Source organism: Podarcis gaigeae (assembly GCF_964106915.1).
Source record: "Podarcis gaigeae genome assembly, chromosome: 17".
NCBI classification, from domain to species: domain Eukaryota; kingdom Metazoa; phylum Chordata; class Lepidosauria; order Squamata; family Lacertidae; genus Podarcis; species Podarcis gaigeae.
Window position 1 is genome coordinate 2,948,037 of NC_139694.1, and position 18,438 is coordinate 2,966,474.

The 18,438-nt window shown below is 40.1% G+C and overlaps 1 protein-coding gene and 1 long non-coding RNA gene across 2 annotated transcripts in view; both read right to left on the reverse strand.

Annotated features, from left to right (window-relative positions):
- Positions 1–18,438, reverse strand: part of LOC310835334 — a 364,886-nt gene that overhangs the window by 117,912 nt on the left and 228,536 nt on the right. The gene's annotated exons all lie outside the window — the stretch shown is intronic.
- The window catches only part of MAN1A2 (mannosidase alpha class 1A member 2), a 37,772-nt gene continuing 28,381 nt past the window's right edge, over positions 9,048–18,438 (reverse strand). The window contains exons 9-13 of the mRNA XM_083718996.1: positions 17,989–18,104; positions 15,840–16,059; positions 14,159–14,331; positions 12,761–12,876; positions 9,048–9,805 (exon numbers count right to left, since the gene is read on the reverse strand). Coding sequence (XP_083575122.1) covers positions 9,673–9,805; positions 12,761–12,876; positions 14,159–14,331; positions 15,840–16,059; positions 17,989–18,104 — 758 coding nt within the window. The 3' untranslated portion in view covers positions 9,048–9,672. The remainder of the gene's footprint in view (positions 9,806–12,760; positions 12,877–14,158; positions 14,332–15,839; positions 16,060–17,988; positions 18,105–18,438) is intronic.

Below are 18,438 nucleotides of genomic sequence, written 5' to 3' on the forward strand. Positions count from 1 at the left end.
CTGCTTTATTGGATTAGTTTTGGCGCGAAGGCGGCGCCCTGGAGGAAGAAGAAGAAGAAGAAGTGGCTCGCGGTTGCTCTTTGCAGCCACGCCACCGAATTTATCTCGATTATTTCACCCCCGACCCCCCAACTCTGGGTCACAATTGCAGAATGCAAATTTCTTCGCGCCGCACCGGATGTTTGTTGTTGTTGCTGACTAGGATTGTCCTCCTCAATATCACCCGATGCTCTTTTTCAAAATATTCTGCAACTTGAACTGGCACTGCAGCTCTGCACGATCAAATGTTTCTGGGATTGTCCTTGAACCTTCTTCCCGCCACGTTTGGCATCCTCTCCTGCCACGCCCTGGAGGAACCACTGGCTTATTCTGCTTTTCTATTACATCGCAAGATAGTTAAAAACAACAACAACACCCAAAGCAGCTTGCGAAAAGGAAAAGCAGGAAAACCGAGGGGAAAATCCTCAACCCAACTTTTAAGGCATAATGGAAGTTGAAAATACTGAAGTGGAATGGAATTGCTTCAGCTTTCTAAACATCTGGGTTTTTTGTTGTTTAGTCGTGTCCCCGTAGACCAGAGCATGCCAGGCACTCAGCTTCAGGATCCGTCCTTCCAGTGAGCACTCCGAGCTGATTTCCTTCAGAATGGAGAGGTTTCATCTTCTTGCAGTCCATGGGACTCTCAAGAGTCTCCTCCAGCACCAGAATTCAAAAGCATCTGGGTAGGCTTGTCTAAAATAGGGATGGTTTTCATCAGGCACCAAAAAGAGTACAGTGAAAGTTGCTCTTTGCAGCAACAGCACACAAAATACATTGTTTTATTTTATGAAATTTATACACCGCTTGGTAGTTTAAGAGCAAACGTAAAAAGTGGTTTATGAAAAGATAAAGCAGTAAAATCAAGGGAAAATTCACAATAACCCTACTCGGGGTGGCGCTGTGGTCTAAACCACAGAGCTTTAGGGCTTGCCGATCAGAAGGTCGGCGGTTCGAATCCCCACAACAGAGTGAGCTCCCATTGCTCAGTCCCTGCTACTGCCAACCTAGCAGTTCGAAAGCACGTCAAAGTGCAAGTAGATAAATAGGTACCGCTCTGGCGGGAAGGTAAACGGCGTTTCCGTGCGCTGCTCTGGTTCGCCAGAATTGGCTTAGTCATGCTGCCCACATGACCTGGAAAGCTGTTTGCAGACAAACGCCGGCTCCCTCGGCCTATAGAGCAAGATGAGTGCGCAACCCCAGAGTCGTCTGCTACTGGACCTAACGGTCAGGGGTAAAAAGGTAAAGGTAGAGGGACCCCTGACCATTAGGTCCAGTTGTGACTGACTCTGGGGTTGCGGCGCTCATTTCGCTTTATTGGAGCTGGCGTACAGCTTCTGGGTCATGTGGCCAGCATGACTAAGCTGCTTCAGGCGAACCAGAGCAGCGCATGGAAGCGCCGTTTACCTTCCCGCCGGAGCGTTACTGTCAGGCACTTTTGATGTGCTTTCGAACTGCAGGGATTCAAACCGCCGACCTTCTGATCTGCAAGTCCTAGGCTCTGTGGTTTAACCCACGCCTTTACTCAGTCAGTAAAGCATAAGAGCCGTGTGTTCGAGCCCTGTGTTGGGTAAAAGATTCTTGCATTGCAGGGGGATTGTATTAGATATCCCTTGTGGTCCCTTCCAGCTCTACAAATCTATGATCCTATTAACAAAAGTTGAAAATACTAGAGCGGATTAGAATTGCCTCAGCTTTCTAAGCATCTGGGTACACTTGTCCAAAATAGGGATAGCTTTTAGCAGGTGCCAAAAGGAGTATAGCGAAGGTGCCTGCTTGATCTCAATAGGCAAAGTGGTAGTGCTAGATCAGGTTCTAGCAAATGTGGAATGGGTGTTATTTATATGGCACCTGTTGTGGTGCCAGTGCTGCTGGTCTGGTTATAGTGCAACCTACATCCCAGAGTGAGATGACAGGAGAATCTATATGTATTTATTTATCTCCCATCTTTTCTGTCCAGGGACCAGAAAAGATGGCAAAACACTAAAAACTTGTTGAATGAAGTGCAACTGCACTGTGAGCGACCATAGTAGTTTCCCTCTCAAAGCAATCTCTCGGTGGTAATGAAAGCTTGTCTTGAACTGTCTAATTTGGGCTGCTGCTGCTTTGTAGCTTCCTTTGAAATGTATCCTTTTTTTTAAAAAAAAAAAAGATTATTATTTTTTACTCCCTTTTTTCCTCCATACATAATTTCTTCAGCGCTGCTTGAGGCATAGCCACCATCTCTTTTTTTGTGCCAACCATAAAGAGTTAGTGCATTTTTATAAGTCCATAGGTTTTGCCATGTTTATGGAGTTTTAATACTGTATTTTACTATGTTGTGCTTCTGAGCCAAGTAGTGAGCCGTGTTACTGGGTGACCCATGTAGATGTCATGATGATGGTTAAAAATCTATTAACTGGCTGTGTCTAAAGTGCCACCTGATGGGGAAATCAAGGATTTTACAAATCCATGTAATTCTTATTTTTAATGGATGCTTTCCAAAAGGCATGCTCTGTCTCCAAAGGCTGCTTATGCTTCAGCAAGCATTGTTATTCTAGCTATGGTAATTCTATCTTAATAATGCCTTTCCACCAGTTTTCCTGAAACAGACATTAGGCTAACTGATCTGTAAGTTCCTTGATACTCCCTGGACCCCTTTTAAAAATGGGTGTTACATTGGCCAGTTTCAAGTCCTGCAGCATAATAAGTTTATATATATATTTCACATTTATTTGTTAGAAGATCAGCAGTTTCACATTCAAGGTAAAAATTCTTGGGTGGGTGTCATTTGGACCTGGTTAATTTGTTAATTTTTAATTTCCAGACTCCCTTCCTGAGAAAGTTAGTTCAAGCACAGGGATCTGCCCATTTCCCCACAGTGAAAACAGATGCAAATAATTCATTCAGCTTCTTTGCAATCTCATCTTCCGCCTTTAGCACATCTTTAATTCCCTTGCTGTCCAGCTACCTCCTTAGCAGGAGCCAAGTCTCATTAGTGCAATGCAGCTCCTCTTCCTCTGCAACAATGAAAGGCAATCCAGGCGGATACAACTGATTCAAGGGAACTTTTTTTACCAAGAAAGCACCCTATAGATAACACCCACATGAGTTTCACACATCTTGAGCAGCTTATAACAATGCAAAATAACAGTAACTTCATTAGGTGAATGAAGCCAGTCCCACCTGCTGTCTAGAGTTCTTTTACTCCCAAGCAAACAAAGATACGCTCACAGCAAACACTTTCTTTTAAAGACATTCTTTATTTTTTATATACAATATTCTTTTTAAACTTTTAAAAATTACATATGCAGGATGCCATCTCAGAGACAGCCAGAAGCTCCCCAGTTCACAAGGCTGACTCTTGCCCTTTTTCATATTTCAGAAGAAAAATATAAACTTTAGGAAAGTGAAATAAGAGGCAGGATGACAGCCAACATCCACTATGAAGAAGTGTTTCATGGTAGATGGACTAAATCAAGCAGAGGTGCCCCTAGGCCTGTGGTTATCAACAATTGCACCACTACAGATTGACATCACAATAATGAATGAGCCAAGCCCCCTTTCTGTGTATTAATGGCAGTCCAAAAGCCAAAAATGGTCACCAACCTGATACATGAAGCCCAGGGATAAGGAACTAGTAGCTCTCCTGATGTTGTCTGACTAAACTCTCACGCTGAGCCAGCATAGTTAAGGGGCAGGGAAGATGGATGTTGCAGTCTTAACATCTGGCAGGTCACAGGTTCCCAATTCCTACACTAACTGAATTGTTCCTTGTTATCTCCTCGTTTTAACGGTGTAAAAAGTAACTGAACTATACAAGCAATCCAAAACTGTATGCATATAGAGATTATATAAATAGCTCAAATGCAGTGCTTTAAAAAAAGAAAGTCCCTGCTGATTGGCTCTGGTTCTCTTAGAAGGATTCTGCCCTAGATATTTATGGCTTTTAATAATAATAATATCTTTATTGTCATTGCCCCCTCTCGGGAAGTTGCCTGTGGGGGTGGGGGGATGAATTATTTCAACCAGCCAAATATTTTCAAGGAAGAAAAATATAAGAAGTATATACGTAAATGTATAAACATCTAGAGTGGACAATCAAAGAGATTTTTGTTGTTGTTTGAAAGAACCCAGGAGCTTTAAGAGAATATATTCATTTTAGGGGGGGAAACAGCTGAAGTCAATTAGAGGATTTTTCTTTGATGGAGAGTACTGTTCCTATTCATTCAGAAAATGGAGCTGTAGTACTCCACGCTAAAATACGTAATTTAAAATATTTGAGTCTAAATCACGCATGTTCTTGGTCTAGCAGGGGGGAAATACTATACAGCAGACATAGGTATGTCTACTCATAGGCACAGGCAGAATCATAGGCATGTCTACTCAGAAGTAAGCCCCTTTGAGTTCAATGGAATAGAGTCCTCACTGCAATCGGAGTGAGACTTACTCATGAGTAAACATGTATAGGATTGAATATTTGCATGTTCAGCATTTTTATGTCTACAACAGTGATGACATGCACATGTGACCACAGAGAGCTTTTGCATTCCACATAAAAATTATGGAGGGAGGTCACACATCAGTTGCCAGGCATGTACATAAATAACCTAGTACAGAGAAAATGGGTGTTGTCCATTAATAAAATTTTGTTTGGAGAAGTGAGCATGTTGCAAAAATACTGGATAAACCAGAATTGTGTTGTTGTTAGAATGTAGGACTTGTAAATAACTAAATCTAACTTGTCTGAAGCAAAGTAGAACAGGAGCAACAAAATGTTTTTAAAAACCTAATTCTAATGTATTTGTTTTTAGTTGTTACTTGTATCCTTTTTCTTCTTTAAAACAAGAACTCAGTGCATTCATGTACCATTGTTGCAGCTAGATTTTAATGGGTTCAACACATAGTTTGAACAATTGCTGTGTTTATGAGCCTTTCATTATGGCCTGTCAATCTGTGGTGTCTTTCACATTTTTAACATTAACAAGTGACACTTCACATGTAGCAGGGTATGAATTCATTCCTCGGATTACCTTAATTCCTGAAAAAGAAAATCTAGAGTTCACTGAAGCCAGACTTGAAGAGCCACATTTCATGGCTGTCAAGAAGGTACACAAACTATAATAGAGTTGTAGTCTCTGTACTGCATAAAGTTTGAGAAGGGAGAGCAGGGATGGCATTAGAACTCCCAAAACCAAATACTGTGATAAACTCAATAATGAAGCAAATATATTCAATTTGTTGCATGGCCAAACAAGAGGAAAATGGCATTGCATCTGATTAGCGAAATTTTCTGAAGTGGCTCAGGATTTAAAATTTGACATATTTCATGGCAGTGAGTTCACCCCATGTAGCAGACTTACCAAAGCAACAAATGCAAGCAGCACTTTTATAACTCAAGGCACAGTGATAGATAGGAAAGCAAATCAGCAGACATGAATTCAGACTTTCTATTTCTGGCTCTATATAATTCTGTCCCTGACCTCTCCCTCTAGAATTGGGAGAAGTATTTTATTTTTAGGGTAGGGTGTTGTATGTTTTGAAGAATATAAAAGAACTTTTAGAGAGACACAATGCTCCCCCCCCCACACCCTTTAGTCCTCCTGATGCAAAAGCAGTGTGCAGAAGTAAAGCTCAAATTACTAGCGATTATAACAAGTGGAAAATCTAATTTTAAACCACTCTTTTAAAATGGAACAGAAGTACTCGCCTTAAGTCATTAAAGACTAATTAGGTAATTAGTTTCAATGATGCTTGGAAAGCAATTATAGTAATTTCATTCAGCTTTTGGTTTTCAGCGAATAGCCGCACAAGTCACAATTAACTTGAGTGACTATGAATTATTGGAGTACTTATTTATGCTGAACTTCCAATTTCTATTTCTGGTGATTGCGTGTAGCATTGGATTAACCTGTGTCATGAAAAGAGCTCTCCATGGGTGATCCTCAGACCCAACCCTCTATCTTGGGAGGGGGAAAAATATTTCCATTTTTTGAGAGGGCAAGCATTTTTCCTCTTCCTGTCCCCCCAATATGTAGTTAGAACATAACCCACTAACCCATAACTCCGAGTAGCCTACTCTCTTCCTTACCACTACTGGTGACTACCTTGGCCTGTCCCTCTAAGCCAGGCATCCCCAACCTTCGGCCCTCCAGATGTTTTGGACTACAATCCCCACCATCCCTGACCACTGGTCCTGTTAGCTAGGGATCATGGGAGTTGTAGGCCAAAACATCTCGAGGGCCACAGGTTGGGGATGACTGCTCTAGGCCCATGCTACAGCACTTGCCCAGAGGGAGAAGCAGGTTGAGGCTGCTGGCCTGCTCCTTCTTCCTGTCACTGCTCACTTGCTTGGAGACAGCAAGTGGACAGGGGCAGCAGATCTAGGGGGCTCTGTGGGTTGCTAATGTCCACTATTTAACAGGTTGGCTCTGCCCTATATTCCACGTCAGCTGGTTTAATTTGTCACAATGTTCAGTTTGTGTCGCCTTCTCTGAAGTCCCATGCAAAAAAGAATGGTTTGATTATAAATGAAAATATGAGGTAAATATTACATGGGGACATATAATTAAGGGTAAGACAAGTGGTATGAATTTGCTGAATTAATTTTAAAATGGAATACAAGGAGGGAGGTGAGAGGAAGTCAGGAAAATAAGTAAAAGAATGCTGAGAATTTGAAAAGAGAGATTTTTATTTTTTATTTTTCTTATCCTTTTGTTTTTTGTGTGGAATTTTTGATTTTTGATTGTTGTAATTTTTCTTTTTTTGTCTTTGATGTTTACTTTTTGTTATCTTTGTGGTCTTTTTTTCTTGAGAAAACCTAATAAAATATTATTATTAAAAAAAAGCAAAATGTGTGTGTGTTGGGGGGGGGATATATACACTTAAAACAGGAAGCCTCTGAGTACATGCATGGGTCAGGAATTTGTTTGCAGCAGTAGAACAGAGCCCACAGGCATTTCACATTTAAAAAAAAATACTCTTAATTTTCCCCAAGCTTTCCTAGCTTCAACAGCCTAATTTAGAAAAGTGAAATGAGAAATCTACTTGTTGCTGCTTTTGCTTTTGTTTGTTTTTTTAAAAAACAGAGGCCAGAAACTGTTGCAGATCTATTACAAATATCTCAGAGATCTATCCAGTAGATCCAGATGCTCAGGCCCATTTTAATTGATATACTCATGCACATCAATTAAGGGTGGGGCGGGGTAGAGAGGCAAACTCAAAACTGGAAGAAACTGCATGCAAAGTGGTCTGAAAAACTTTTAAAATAAGCATGGAGGGATGATAAGACTGCCTAGTGCTATTCAACAGACAAAATCAGCTAATCCACCCAAGTATTCCCAACAATGACACTGTCTTGTTTGTGCAATTCTGCTCTAAAAAGAAGATTACTATCTGCTGCACATAAATGTTTTAGGGAAGACAAATGTAGCAGTAATGTAGTACCAGCATGAGTATGCACTCTTTCCATGTACAGAAAGTGGCTGAAAACTATTCAGCCTAATACAAAGCCCAGTTCCACTCTACTTAGGCTGAAAACCATTCTAGCCCCCTCAATTTTTACTTTTCAACAAAACAATCACTTTGGATATCCATGCATCATACAGAGTTTTGCCACTGATTTCGATGAGAACATTGTCAATGTTCCAAGACTTAGGCTCAATAAAAACAGTATAAGCAGCATATGGAGAGCAATTTCCAACGTTATACTAGACACAACTTCTACAGAGCTTTGCATCAAAATATTCCAAATTCTATTGCCAGGCTACAGTTCAAAAACAGCACATGATTTTGATTTGCATATGTTGTCTTTTTTCATGCAGAATTTAGAATTTTGAGTTTATTGGGGGCCTGGGAAAGAAAAAGTGAGCATAAAGAAAACATTAGGATGCAGAAATATAAAAACCAGATTTGTGGGGGTGGCAACATGGGAGTGGAGACCATGGGGCTTGTCCAGTAGTTGTGCTACGCAAGGAATAACTCAACCTCCTAAGGTCTAGAATTCCACCTTTCTCTACTGTAAATATACCATGAAGTTTTAGATTTATCTCTGCAATTATGTGGGCTAGAGACATGCACATATATTGGGTTTCACATTAGAATGCAGCATGATCCTGGCCAGAGGCCCAGCTGTACTGTACCAGTGCAAAGTGGGTAGAGTGATCTCCATCCTAGGGACTGCAATATGTTAAATATTTAACTTATCTTCCGCCACAAGTGGATCTTAGGTTTGTTACCAGTTACCTAGTTAAAATGGTGTGCTGAGTTACAGATCGGCTGTCCTTGAGGCACAGTAAGGTCCCAGTGGGATAACTTGGTCAACATTTTTGGAATTCAGCACTCTTTAAAAGGGATGCATACCAACAAAAATAAATGCTTGTAATCTGCATTCACCAGGAAATCAGATTCCAATGTACATGAAAAATATTCATACAAAATATTTAAATATCCAACTAACCCCTGCCCCCCCCAAATAATGATTCTCTTTTAACTGAACTGGGGTGGGGGGACCTGACAGGAAAGGAGCCATTTCTAACCCAAATTGTTATCAAATGCATTTAGTAATGACAAGGAAGCATTGCAAAGTAAAATTCACACAAACATTTCTGTTGATCTGCTGTCCACTATCATGTACACACCTGTAAGTGTTATGTTTCCAGTTGCTTAGAAATCAAGTGGTAGGATTTCTATTATGTAAGTGAAGGCTGACAAACTCATCCTCACACTCCCGCTGTACCAAAAGATCCAAAAACCAAGCCCCATTATACCCAGGTAACAGTCTTACTCAGAGGACGTGTAAAAACATCTCTTACAGAACAGTTCTTCCATTTCTGAATAATATACAAATAAAAAAGTGAGAGTTTAATGAAACTCCAGGCTTCATAGACAAATGCTGAGTTATTGCAACTTAATTGAAGGGAATCTTGACCAAGCGGTAGATGCATTGGGCAGTTTTGTCATAGTGTAAGAAGCAACGCTGCAGTGAAAGAAGCTTCCCAAATCCTAAAAGGAAAACCGAGAGAAGTTGCTGATCCGTTTCATATCTCATTTACTGATGAACAATACTACAAGAACAAATGGTTGATCAATATTATTAATAACAATAATAAAAATAGGCAAGGGTCTGAGAGGCACTGGGAATGGCTGCCAGTCTAGACAGACTGATGAAAAGTAGAAAATTCTAAACAGGAGTAGAGGAATTTCAACTCTAGGTGCTATTAGTGCACTTTTGTTGCCTGTCATTGTTTCAGTCATGCCATCATCGAAAGAAAAACCAAATGACATAATATCAGGAATCCACATCATCTGGGCAGGAGATCGCTCACTACGAAGGTCAGTAGTAGCAGTCCTGTCATAGGGCAGGAAACATGTTCCGATAGGCTTTGAATTGTTAAAAACACCATGCTCCACCTTCTCAGTTGCAAATATACAAGGTCTTTCGCTGACACACCCTGCACTCGATAGTTTTGGTCATGTATAAAATGGAATTTTTAAATTTATGTACATGCTTAAGAGTGCAGTTTTGATCCTCTCTTCATCCAAAGTTATTCATTAATTAAACAATGCCAGTCTTCTCTCAAGCCTTAAGTCTGAAGTGGTCCATGTAAACAAAACACAGCTAAAACGAAGTATTTTGTCCTTGTCCTGGAATAGTTTCTATCGATATGCATGATTTCCTGAAAGTGTTGTGTTGGCTAGATGTAAAACAGGCAAGGGGTGAGCTTCTGTGTTAAAAACCCAGTGATCCAAAGGTAGAAGATCATCGTTGGAGAACAGCAGATACAAATACCTGTCAGGTGGAGAGAGAAAACAAGTTGGAATGAGCAGCAGAAGGTTTGTCACCATGTCTGGTCTAACCTAGATAACCTCAGAAAAATTATGGACTTTCCGGTTAAAATATCACCCATTAAAGAAGTTGTAGCAGATCACTTAATCAACTGAAATTCTATAAATTCTATAATTCGCATACGATCTGCAACAACTGTTCTGAAAGAGAAAATATTATTGCTTTAAATGAAGCAGGAATGTAATCAGAGTGGGTGCTATCATAAAAGAAACAGTCCCCCGTATCTCATATAGGACGGAATGCTTCTCACCATCCACCTTTTTAAAAATAAGTACCGTATTTTTTGCCCTATAGGACGCACCGGCCCACAACCCACCTAGTTTTTTTGGGGGGGGGTAAAGAAAAAAAATTATTTCCCCCCCCCCGCCCGTGGCTTCAGCGCGCCCCGCGTTCCGGGCAGCAGGCTGCTATCCGCAGCCTAGGGAGCCCTGCAAGAACTCCCGCAGGGCTCTCTAGGCAGCGGATGTCTGCCCGAAGCGCAGGGCGCTCTGCTTCAGCGCTCCCCGTGCTCCAGGCAGCAGGCTGCTATCCGCAGCCTAGGGAGCCCTGTGGGAACTCCCGCGGGCTCCCCAGGCTTGTTGATAGCTTCCTGAAGCCTGGAGAGCGAAAGCCTGCATTCGCCCCAAAGGACACACACTGATTTCCCCTTCATTTTTGGAGGGGGGAAAGTGCGTCCTATAGGGTAAAAATTAGGTACTTGCTTTAAAAAAATTATGATGGTTATTTTAACTCTTCTGCTCAATTAACTGTGCAGTTTATAATGGATCAAAATGTTTTTAATGGATTAATTATCTAGTTCTTGTTCAAATACTTTTAAAAATAATAATCTCAACCTTATGATTTAGATTTTATCCACCAAAATTAATAACACTGCCATGATTGCCAGAAGTGTTCTCTTTGAAATAACTGGATTTTCTGAAGTGTTATGAACTTAACATGAACAAATTCCATTTGGCTGTAGTGAAATGCCAGCCTGGTGCTCATTAGCCTTAGTGAAAAGTGTGATGTTGCCCTGTAAGTCTCCAAAGCACACCCATAAACTGAGTCCTTTTATTTTAAGACCTCTAAGAGACATTATCTGATAATATATGCTTCCACCCAGAAAGTATTTATTTAGAAGACTCAAAGAACAAATTGTTAAGACCCAGCTCAGAAAGCCAAAATGATCTGAGTATTCAAGCAAGGGACACATTAGCTGTAGACTAAAATATTTCTCTGAACTCTTCGCTCAGAATAAAGACTTTCAAGTCATGATTATTTCCTAATCTCTGAAGTTAACACACTGGGGTAAACACGTTATTCAATAATGCAGTTCTGCAGGTTTGTTTGTTTATAATCCAATTAATGTGCCAAGGAACTCTATAATCTTTAAATTTACAGAGCAATCCTAGCCATGTCTACTCAGAAGTACATTGCTGTGAAATCAATGGGGCTTTCTCCAGGGTAAGTGGGCTAGGCAGGACCGAAACTAGGCAGACAAAGACCCAGTTTGTCTCACGCACACACCCACCCCTCAACACATTTGTTCATAAAAGGCAGAAAAAGTACAGTGGTACCTCTGGTTACGTACTTAATTCGTTCCGGAGGTCCGTTCTTAACCTGAAACTGTTCTTAACCTGAAGCACCACTTTAGCTAATGGGGCCTGCTGCTGCTGCTGTGCCACCGCTGCACAATTTCTGTTCTGCTTCTGTTTAAGAAGCAAAGTTCTTAACACGAGGTAATATTTCTGGGTTAGAGGAGTCTGTAACCTGAAGCGTATGTAACCCGAGGTACCACTGTAGTTTGAAACAGGCTGGAGGAGAGATAGTCTCTCCAAATAGTAAGATTGACACTGTGTGTATCTGGCTTTCATTCAGCCTTCCAGGATATGGAAAAACGTAAGGTGTCTTGGTGAGTAATTAACTGCAGTGCAGTACACAAGAACCTCATTTATTGCCAATGGAAATCGTCCCCACAACCTTTTTTTTAAAAAAAACAAATGTCTACCACTATATTTCATAACTACTCCCCCTCTGCATATAGAAAAAAATCCATAAGGCCTTGACACTTTTAATGTAAAATACCCAACAATCTCAAAAATACTGCCTTGACAAAACACCATTTCCCCTTGGGTAACCATTGGCAGGGTAAATGGCAATTGTAATTTCTTTTTGCATTGCAGTAAAAAAGAAAACAAATGCCATGCTAAATCATGATGTAGCATGATGTGAATATAAAGTTAGGAAGCTTTTACTTCAGTGCTCGATTAACCATGGTTTGTTATTCTGACCCAACCAAGCATTAATCAGCTGTGGTTAACGTTAATTGTGGCTTGTCTGAGCCAAGCCAAGCTTTAGTGTGATGCTTAAATCCAGTCAGTAGAAAACAAAAACAAACTCCTGGTAAAACACACCTATAGCCTGACACTATAAAATATCCACCAGTAAACAAGATGTAAACATGTTACAGAAGACAACCTCTTAAAAAAGGGACTCAGAAACTATAGAATATGCACTATATAATAATGTAAATGATAATTAGTAACAAAGTCAATGTTGCAAACCTTCAGGATCACAGAAACACCACATTTGTCTTGTCACTAATACTTATTACATATTTTGATACCCTTTCTATTACATGTTAGGTACACTGTGGTGGTCTTTGTGCTTACATCTTACGTTCTGGTGGGTGTACCTCTGCCATTCATCCCATCAACAGCTCATTTGTTGACTCCACTTTGTTACATTGATTTAAAACATATTACCATTCATCAAAATAGATTCCAATGTGGTTTACAAAAAAATTGCAATTTACGTAAGAAAACAATAATGAAATAGGCAACAATTCTATAAGCACTGAGTAGCCTCTTAAGACCGCCACAATTCCAAGAAAATTATCAAGACGAAAAATCTGCTTACTTTAGTGTTTCAGCAAGGAAGAAGCTTTGCTGTACATCGTCATATGTAGGAGCTGAAGAGTAGACATCCTTGACCCCAGAAAATCCACCACTCACTCGGCAGTACTTGTCAATGGCCTATATGGGGCGTGGGGGAAACAGAATGAGTGTTCCGCTAGACACTTTTTCACTCTTGCATCTAGTTAACACATTCTGCTGCGAAACAGTGGAATCCTACCTAACCATATAGTGATGAAAACAGCAAGGGACAAACAAGACCTAACGCTGGGTATTCACAGTTAAGACAAAAAAGAGAACAATTTGGTAGCTGAGGGAGTTGTATGTGGGAAAACAATATGTGAAATATTATACAGTGGTGCCTCGCAAGACGAAAAGAATCCGTTCCGCGAGTCTCTTCGTCTTGCAGTTTTTCGTCTTGCGAAGCAAGCCCATTAGCGGCTTAGCGGATCAGCTGATAAGCGGCTTAGCGGATCAGCTGATAAGCGGCTTAGCGGCTTGGGAAAAGGGGGGGGAACCCCCCAGGAACTCGCAAGACATTTTCGTCTTGCGAAGCAAGCCCATAGGAAATTCGTTTTGCGAAGCACCTCCAAAACAGAAAACCCTTTTGTCTAGCGGGTTTTCCGTCTTGCGAGGCATTCGTCTTGCGGGGCACCACTGTAGTCAAAATGTCCATTAATCTGTTCTTGCAGGACATTAAAAATATGGAATTCCCAAACTCCTGTTATTTTTTTACGTAGAGGACTGTTTTTAAAATCAGCAACAACATAATAAGGTAAGCAGAAATGTTCACTGCAAGTTATGAGACGACTTTTGCTCCACTTAATTATTTCACTAGTACTTCATTTATGCTACTATATTTGATTGCCCCAGAATACTACTCAAAGCTTTGTTGCATAAAGCATGCAACGTGAAGATGGTTCATGCAAGGTGCTTCTGTTTGATTTCATATGATTATCTCTTCCCACTGCAACCCACACTGTTCAGGAGAGCCCACCCCAATTTTCTAGGGGCTTTGGTGGGGGGCTACAGAGGGAGACAAAAGAGAAACATGTACTGGTCTCATGTGCTGTCTTCTGTCTTCATTGTTTAGCATTTACAAAAAAAAACAGCCAATAAAACAGCCATATGGTTGCTGACACTCTCAAAGAACTCCAATGAGTTCATGAGATAGGACTTGCCCTTACAAAAGCCACGCTGGTTCTGCTACAACAAATGTTCTTCTATATGCTTGGATATATGTTTCTAAATACTGCTATTTGTCATTTCTCCTATATGTGCATTTATGTCTCCGCTTGTGAAACAGACAACTATGCAACAACACAATATTCATCACACTTCATCAGTGAGAGGCTGCCAGTAAACATTTTGACTTCCACACAGAAAAGCATTCTGTTGTTACCTGTGCTGCCTCCCAGCCCCACTGCCTGTATTTCGGATCATGTGTGAATCGCCACATATACCAATACGTCTCTATCACTTCTGGTCTTAAAATGTAGTATTTTTCATTTTGCCGTACTGCTACTGCCTCCACACCACCATCAAATTTGAAAGCTTCAGGACCCAGTTTTAATGCTGCAGAGGAAAAAGGCGGAAAAACATTTAATGGTTTAATTATTTATGGAAATTGGCAAAAATGACAGAGAAAATTAGGAGACAGCCTAACCAAAAGTTCCAAAAGGAATGTGAAATTTATAGAGATTCCTTAAAAAAGAGAGCCCCCAAGTCAAAACCTAGATTTGCTTTGATTAATTTTCACCAACCATAATATGGATTATAAGTATAGTTTGTGGAAAACAGCAGAAATGATGACATGATAAAAGAAGCAGTTTAACAAATACATAAAACAGACCCGCTTTGAGGAAGATGGAAGTCTGTCAGAGAAGAAAAGGAATTGGGAATAAAGAATATGGTGACATAAGTCCATGTGTAAGAACTTATGGATTTATGGTTGTATGTATGTTTCCTGGGGGTTTTTTTGGTGTCATTTTATTATTTTGATTACTTTATTGTATGTGGTTAGAAAGTAAGAAAACTAATAAAAAGCATGAAAAATAATAACTTTTAATGGAAATTCTATATCAAATATGCTAATAACATACATTACTCTATGTTTGTTTTTAACGCTCACAGGTACTTTGTGCTTACTAGCACTTGGAACAGTTCTTACAAATTTGTCCAGGCCTTTTGTAGTGTGAGAACACCCTAAAACCCACTGAAAGAATAATGAATGTGCACACAGTTGTAGAATTAATACTGAATACATTGAACTGAATACATTCTTTACTAAGAATACAGAATTCACTACTCAAGAAGCTTGTTTTAAACCTGGTGTAAAAAGGAAATTTGAGGTTACTGTAAAATTATGAAACTGACATCTATAGCTCTTAAACTGAATCATGAAATTGACTAAGTAGATCAAGTTATTAAAGGCTGCTTCTCATAGAGATAACTATGGCAAAAACATATTTTATTTCTGAGGATAAATAGCAGAGTGTTATGTACTGTAATTATGAGCAAGTCATAACAAGTGTTGGGACTCCAGGAGATGCAGGCTTCATTTTTTCCTAGGCATGGTAATGCAAAACACAATTTTGGATAATCTAGATTTTGCTACTAGGCTTCAATAAAAATACAGTTAAAATGAACTCAGATATAGATAATTTCTCAGCTTACAAAGATGTGTAGCATATAGTTTTATGTTCCTCATCCAGTTAAATTGTTTAAAGCTAACAGTAAGAGTACTCCTACCGGTTTGCACTGTTACCAGATTTTATTGTGTAATTTAATAACCTCCTTTTCTAGCTTTTCACACAGTTCATGACTACTAAGAACTGATGGTGCTTTTATGCAGCTTTCTCTCTTGGCAAAACAAAGTTTAAATGCACACATTATTAAATGCACATTCACCATTCAAACTCAAAGGGCATGAGCTAAAAAAATAATAATCTCTTACACAGTACATTGTCTCCCCATTTTCATGTACAGTACTTTCAAAATTGCTCCAAATTCAGCGACATTACCATTAGTATGCATTAAGGGGGGAAAGCCACCCAGAACTTAAGACAGGAAAGGATACCTACTTGTCCTGTCATATGATTCATGACACGTATGTGCAATTTCTGCTCCAAGCTGCAGGTAGTGTCCAGCCTTATCATCTCGGGAACCATCTGCTCCAAGAGCAAACAATCCTCCAGCAAAACATGTGAGATGGCCCATTTTTCTCTCAAGGTGCCCATTTTTCCACTCTCCAATAAAAGTTAGGCCTCCATTGGATTTTCTGATAAGATGCTTCTCTATGGCCTATAAGAAGAAACAGAAAAGCTTTAGTTACTTCAAATATTCAAAATATTCACTGCCACAAGTGCATCCTTTACGCTTTGCATTAATGCGTGTGTGTGTGTCCAAGCAAGTCTTTTCTCTCTTGCAAAACACCCAAAGAACCACATAGCTGGGTACCAATAAATAGCAATGATAAACTTACAGGATGGGAGTCCTCGACAGGACAGGAGCTAAGTAGCTACTTACCGCTTTGTTTAGGGAGGGAGAGAGAGTAGAAAGAAGTTACCTAGTTCCTGCTCTGTCATGCATGATGGGAGTTAAGCATTTATCCTGCATCATCATTTCCCACAAAACTAAGAGGTGGGGGTGAGGAAAAGAGCAGAGGCATAGCTTAGCGAGTTACACTTTCATTCTCCTCCCCTCTTCTCCAGAAACAGCGCTATTACACTGGAGGTGTGGGTTTGTTTTTCGGAGGGGTGTGTGTAAATAAAAGGTAAAGGACCCCTGACAGTTAAGTCCAGTCGTGAACGACTCTGGGGTTGCAGTGCTCATCTTGCTTTACTGGCCGAGGGAGCCGACATTTTTCGCAGACAGTTTTTCCGGGTCATGTGGCTGGCATGACTAAGCCACTTCTGGCGAAAACAGAGCAGCACACGGAAACACCATCACAAATACTGACATGAGCCCTTTGCACATTACATGGGATTTGGAGTAGCATACAAGCTGCTGTAAGACAAACTCCAGCTTAGAATAATAGAATCACAGAACTGTAGAGTTAGAGGAGAATCTCAACTAGATCATACATGACAGATGACGGTTCAACCTCTGCTTTAAAACTTTCCTGGCTTCTTACTTCAAGGGAAATTCAACAAATCAAGATTATTGGACATTTACTGTGAAGAGTGCAAATCCATATGGAGAGAGAGAGAGGTAACTTTCCATCGCTTTTTACAAGACCACTGATTTTTACATACACAAATCTCTCTTTTAAAAGCAAGCATATTCATGAAACCTACTTAGAATTAAAGGTAGGGTACCAGAATCAGGAACTTCACTAAGAAAAGGTAACCTATTTGAGCAAGGGGTTGGTTGAAAATCTTGGCTCAAGAACAGGTCTCTGCTCGCAAAATTTATAAAACTCTAAGCTGGGAGGGCATTTCCATGTGGATGTTGAAGTTCTGGAAGCAGGTCTGTGTTTTCCTTACAATGTAAAGGTGGGGGCAGATTCTGCCAGTAGTGGGTTGTTGTTTTTAATTAGTCATAGTAGACGGAAGCAGTGCTCAGTAAAGGCTGGCGTTTCCTTCTGTCAACTTTTAATGCTAATATTTGCAAATGACACTTTTCAGAGGTTTCCAGTTCAACAGCTACTCTGACACTGCAGTGATGGTCGGAATCTAAAGAACTGCAATATTTTGCTCACATGCAACATGTAGAGGACAAGTCCAGGAAGTCTGATCCAGAATGTCAGCCAGTATTTGTTCAGTTACAATACCGCTGAAACAATTCAGGGTGAGGAATCACAAACCAGTTCTTAGGTTTTCACAGCATTTACACAGTTGTGTAAATATGGTGCTTACTGCAGGTCTGCACAACTTCTGGTCTACCAAATGCAGAATTCTGGCTACAGCCAAGTGCTTAATAAACCTGCTTTTGTTGCCTGCCTGAGTCTGCAAAAACAGGTTCAAGTGGTGCGGTGGGTTAGGGTTATCAAACGCCTCTTAGTCCACAATATGCAGCTAGCAAACTGTCAAAATGGGGAGCGCCACAGTTTTATAACACCAGCTTCAGAACTGAATCAAGATGGTATATCTGTACATATTGTATATCTTGCTGCCCTAAAAAGAGTTAGAAACAAAATAATCATTTGCATTTTAAGGGGAGAAACATTTTTAAAATTGACGTTCTCATTGTCTATGTGGGGAAGGGGGGAAATCAATGCACTATAATCACCTCAATAGCATCATCATACATTTTCCTTGCCTCCATGTCCATCTTATCTGACATCAACCATGCTTTCAGCAAGTACTCGTAGAAACTGTCTCCCAATCCACCCATGGAAGTGTGATCTGCAACCAAGAAGGAGAAAGAGGGTAAAATTTGGTATGCGCAGTACCACCTAGATTTGCCAGGGCAAACTCCATAGAGTTATATCCAATATTACTCATACTCAAAGTAGATTCAGTGAAATGAATGAACAGGACTGATTTTGTAAAACCTAGCTGGAAATAACCCTTAAGTCTGGAAAAGCAACTGTTTTAAAAATCGTCTCCATCTATCTGTGGTTTAAGAATTTGGTATACTAAAAATAAAAATAACTTACCTATTTTGCATCACAATTCATCTTACACCACTGACATGGAAAATGAATTCCTTTTCCCATCACTGATTAGCTTTGCACCG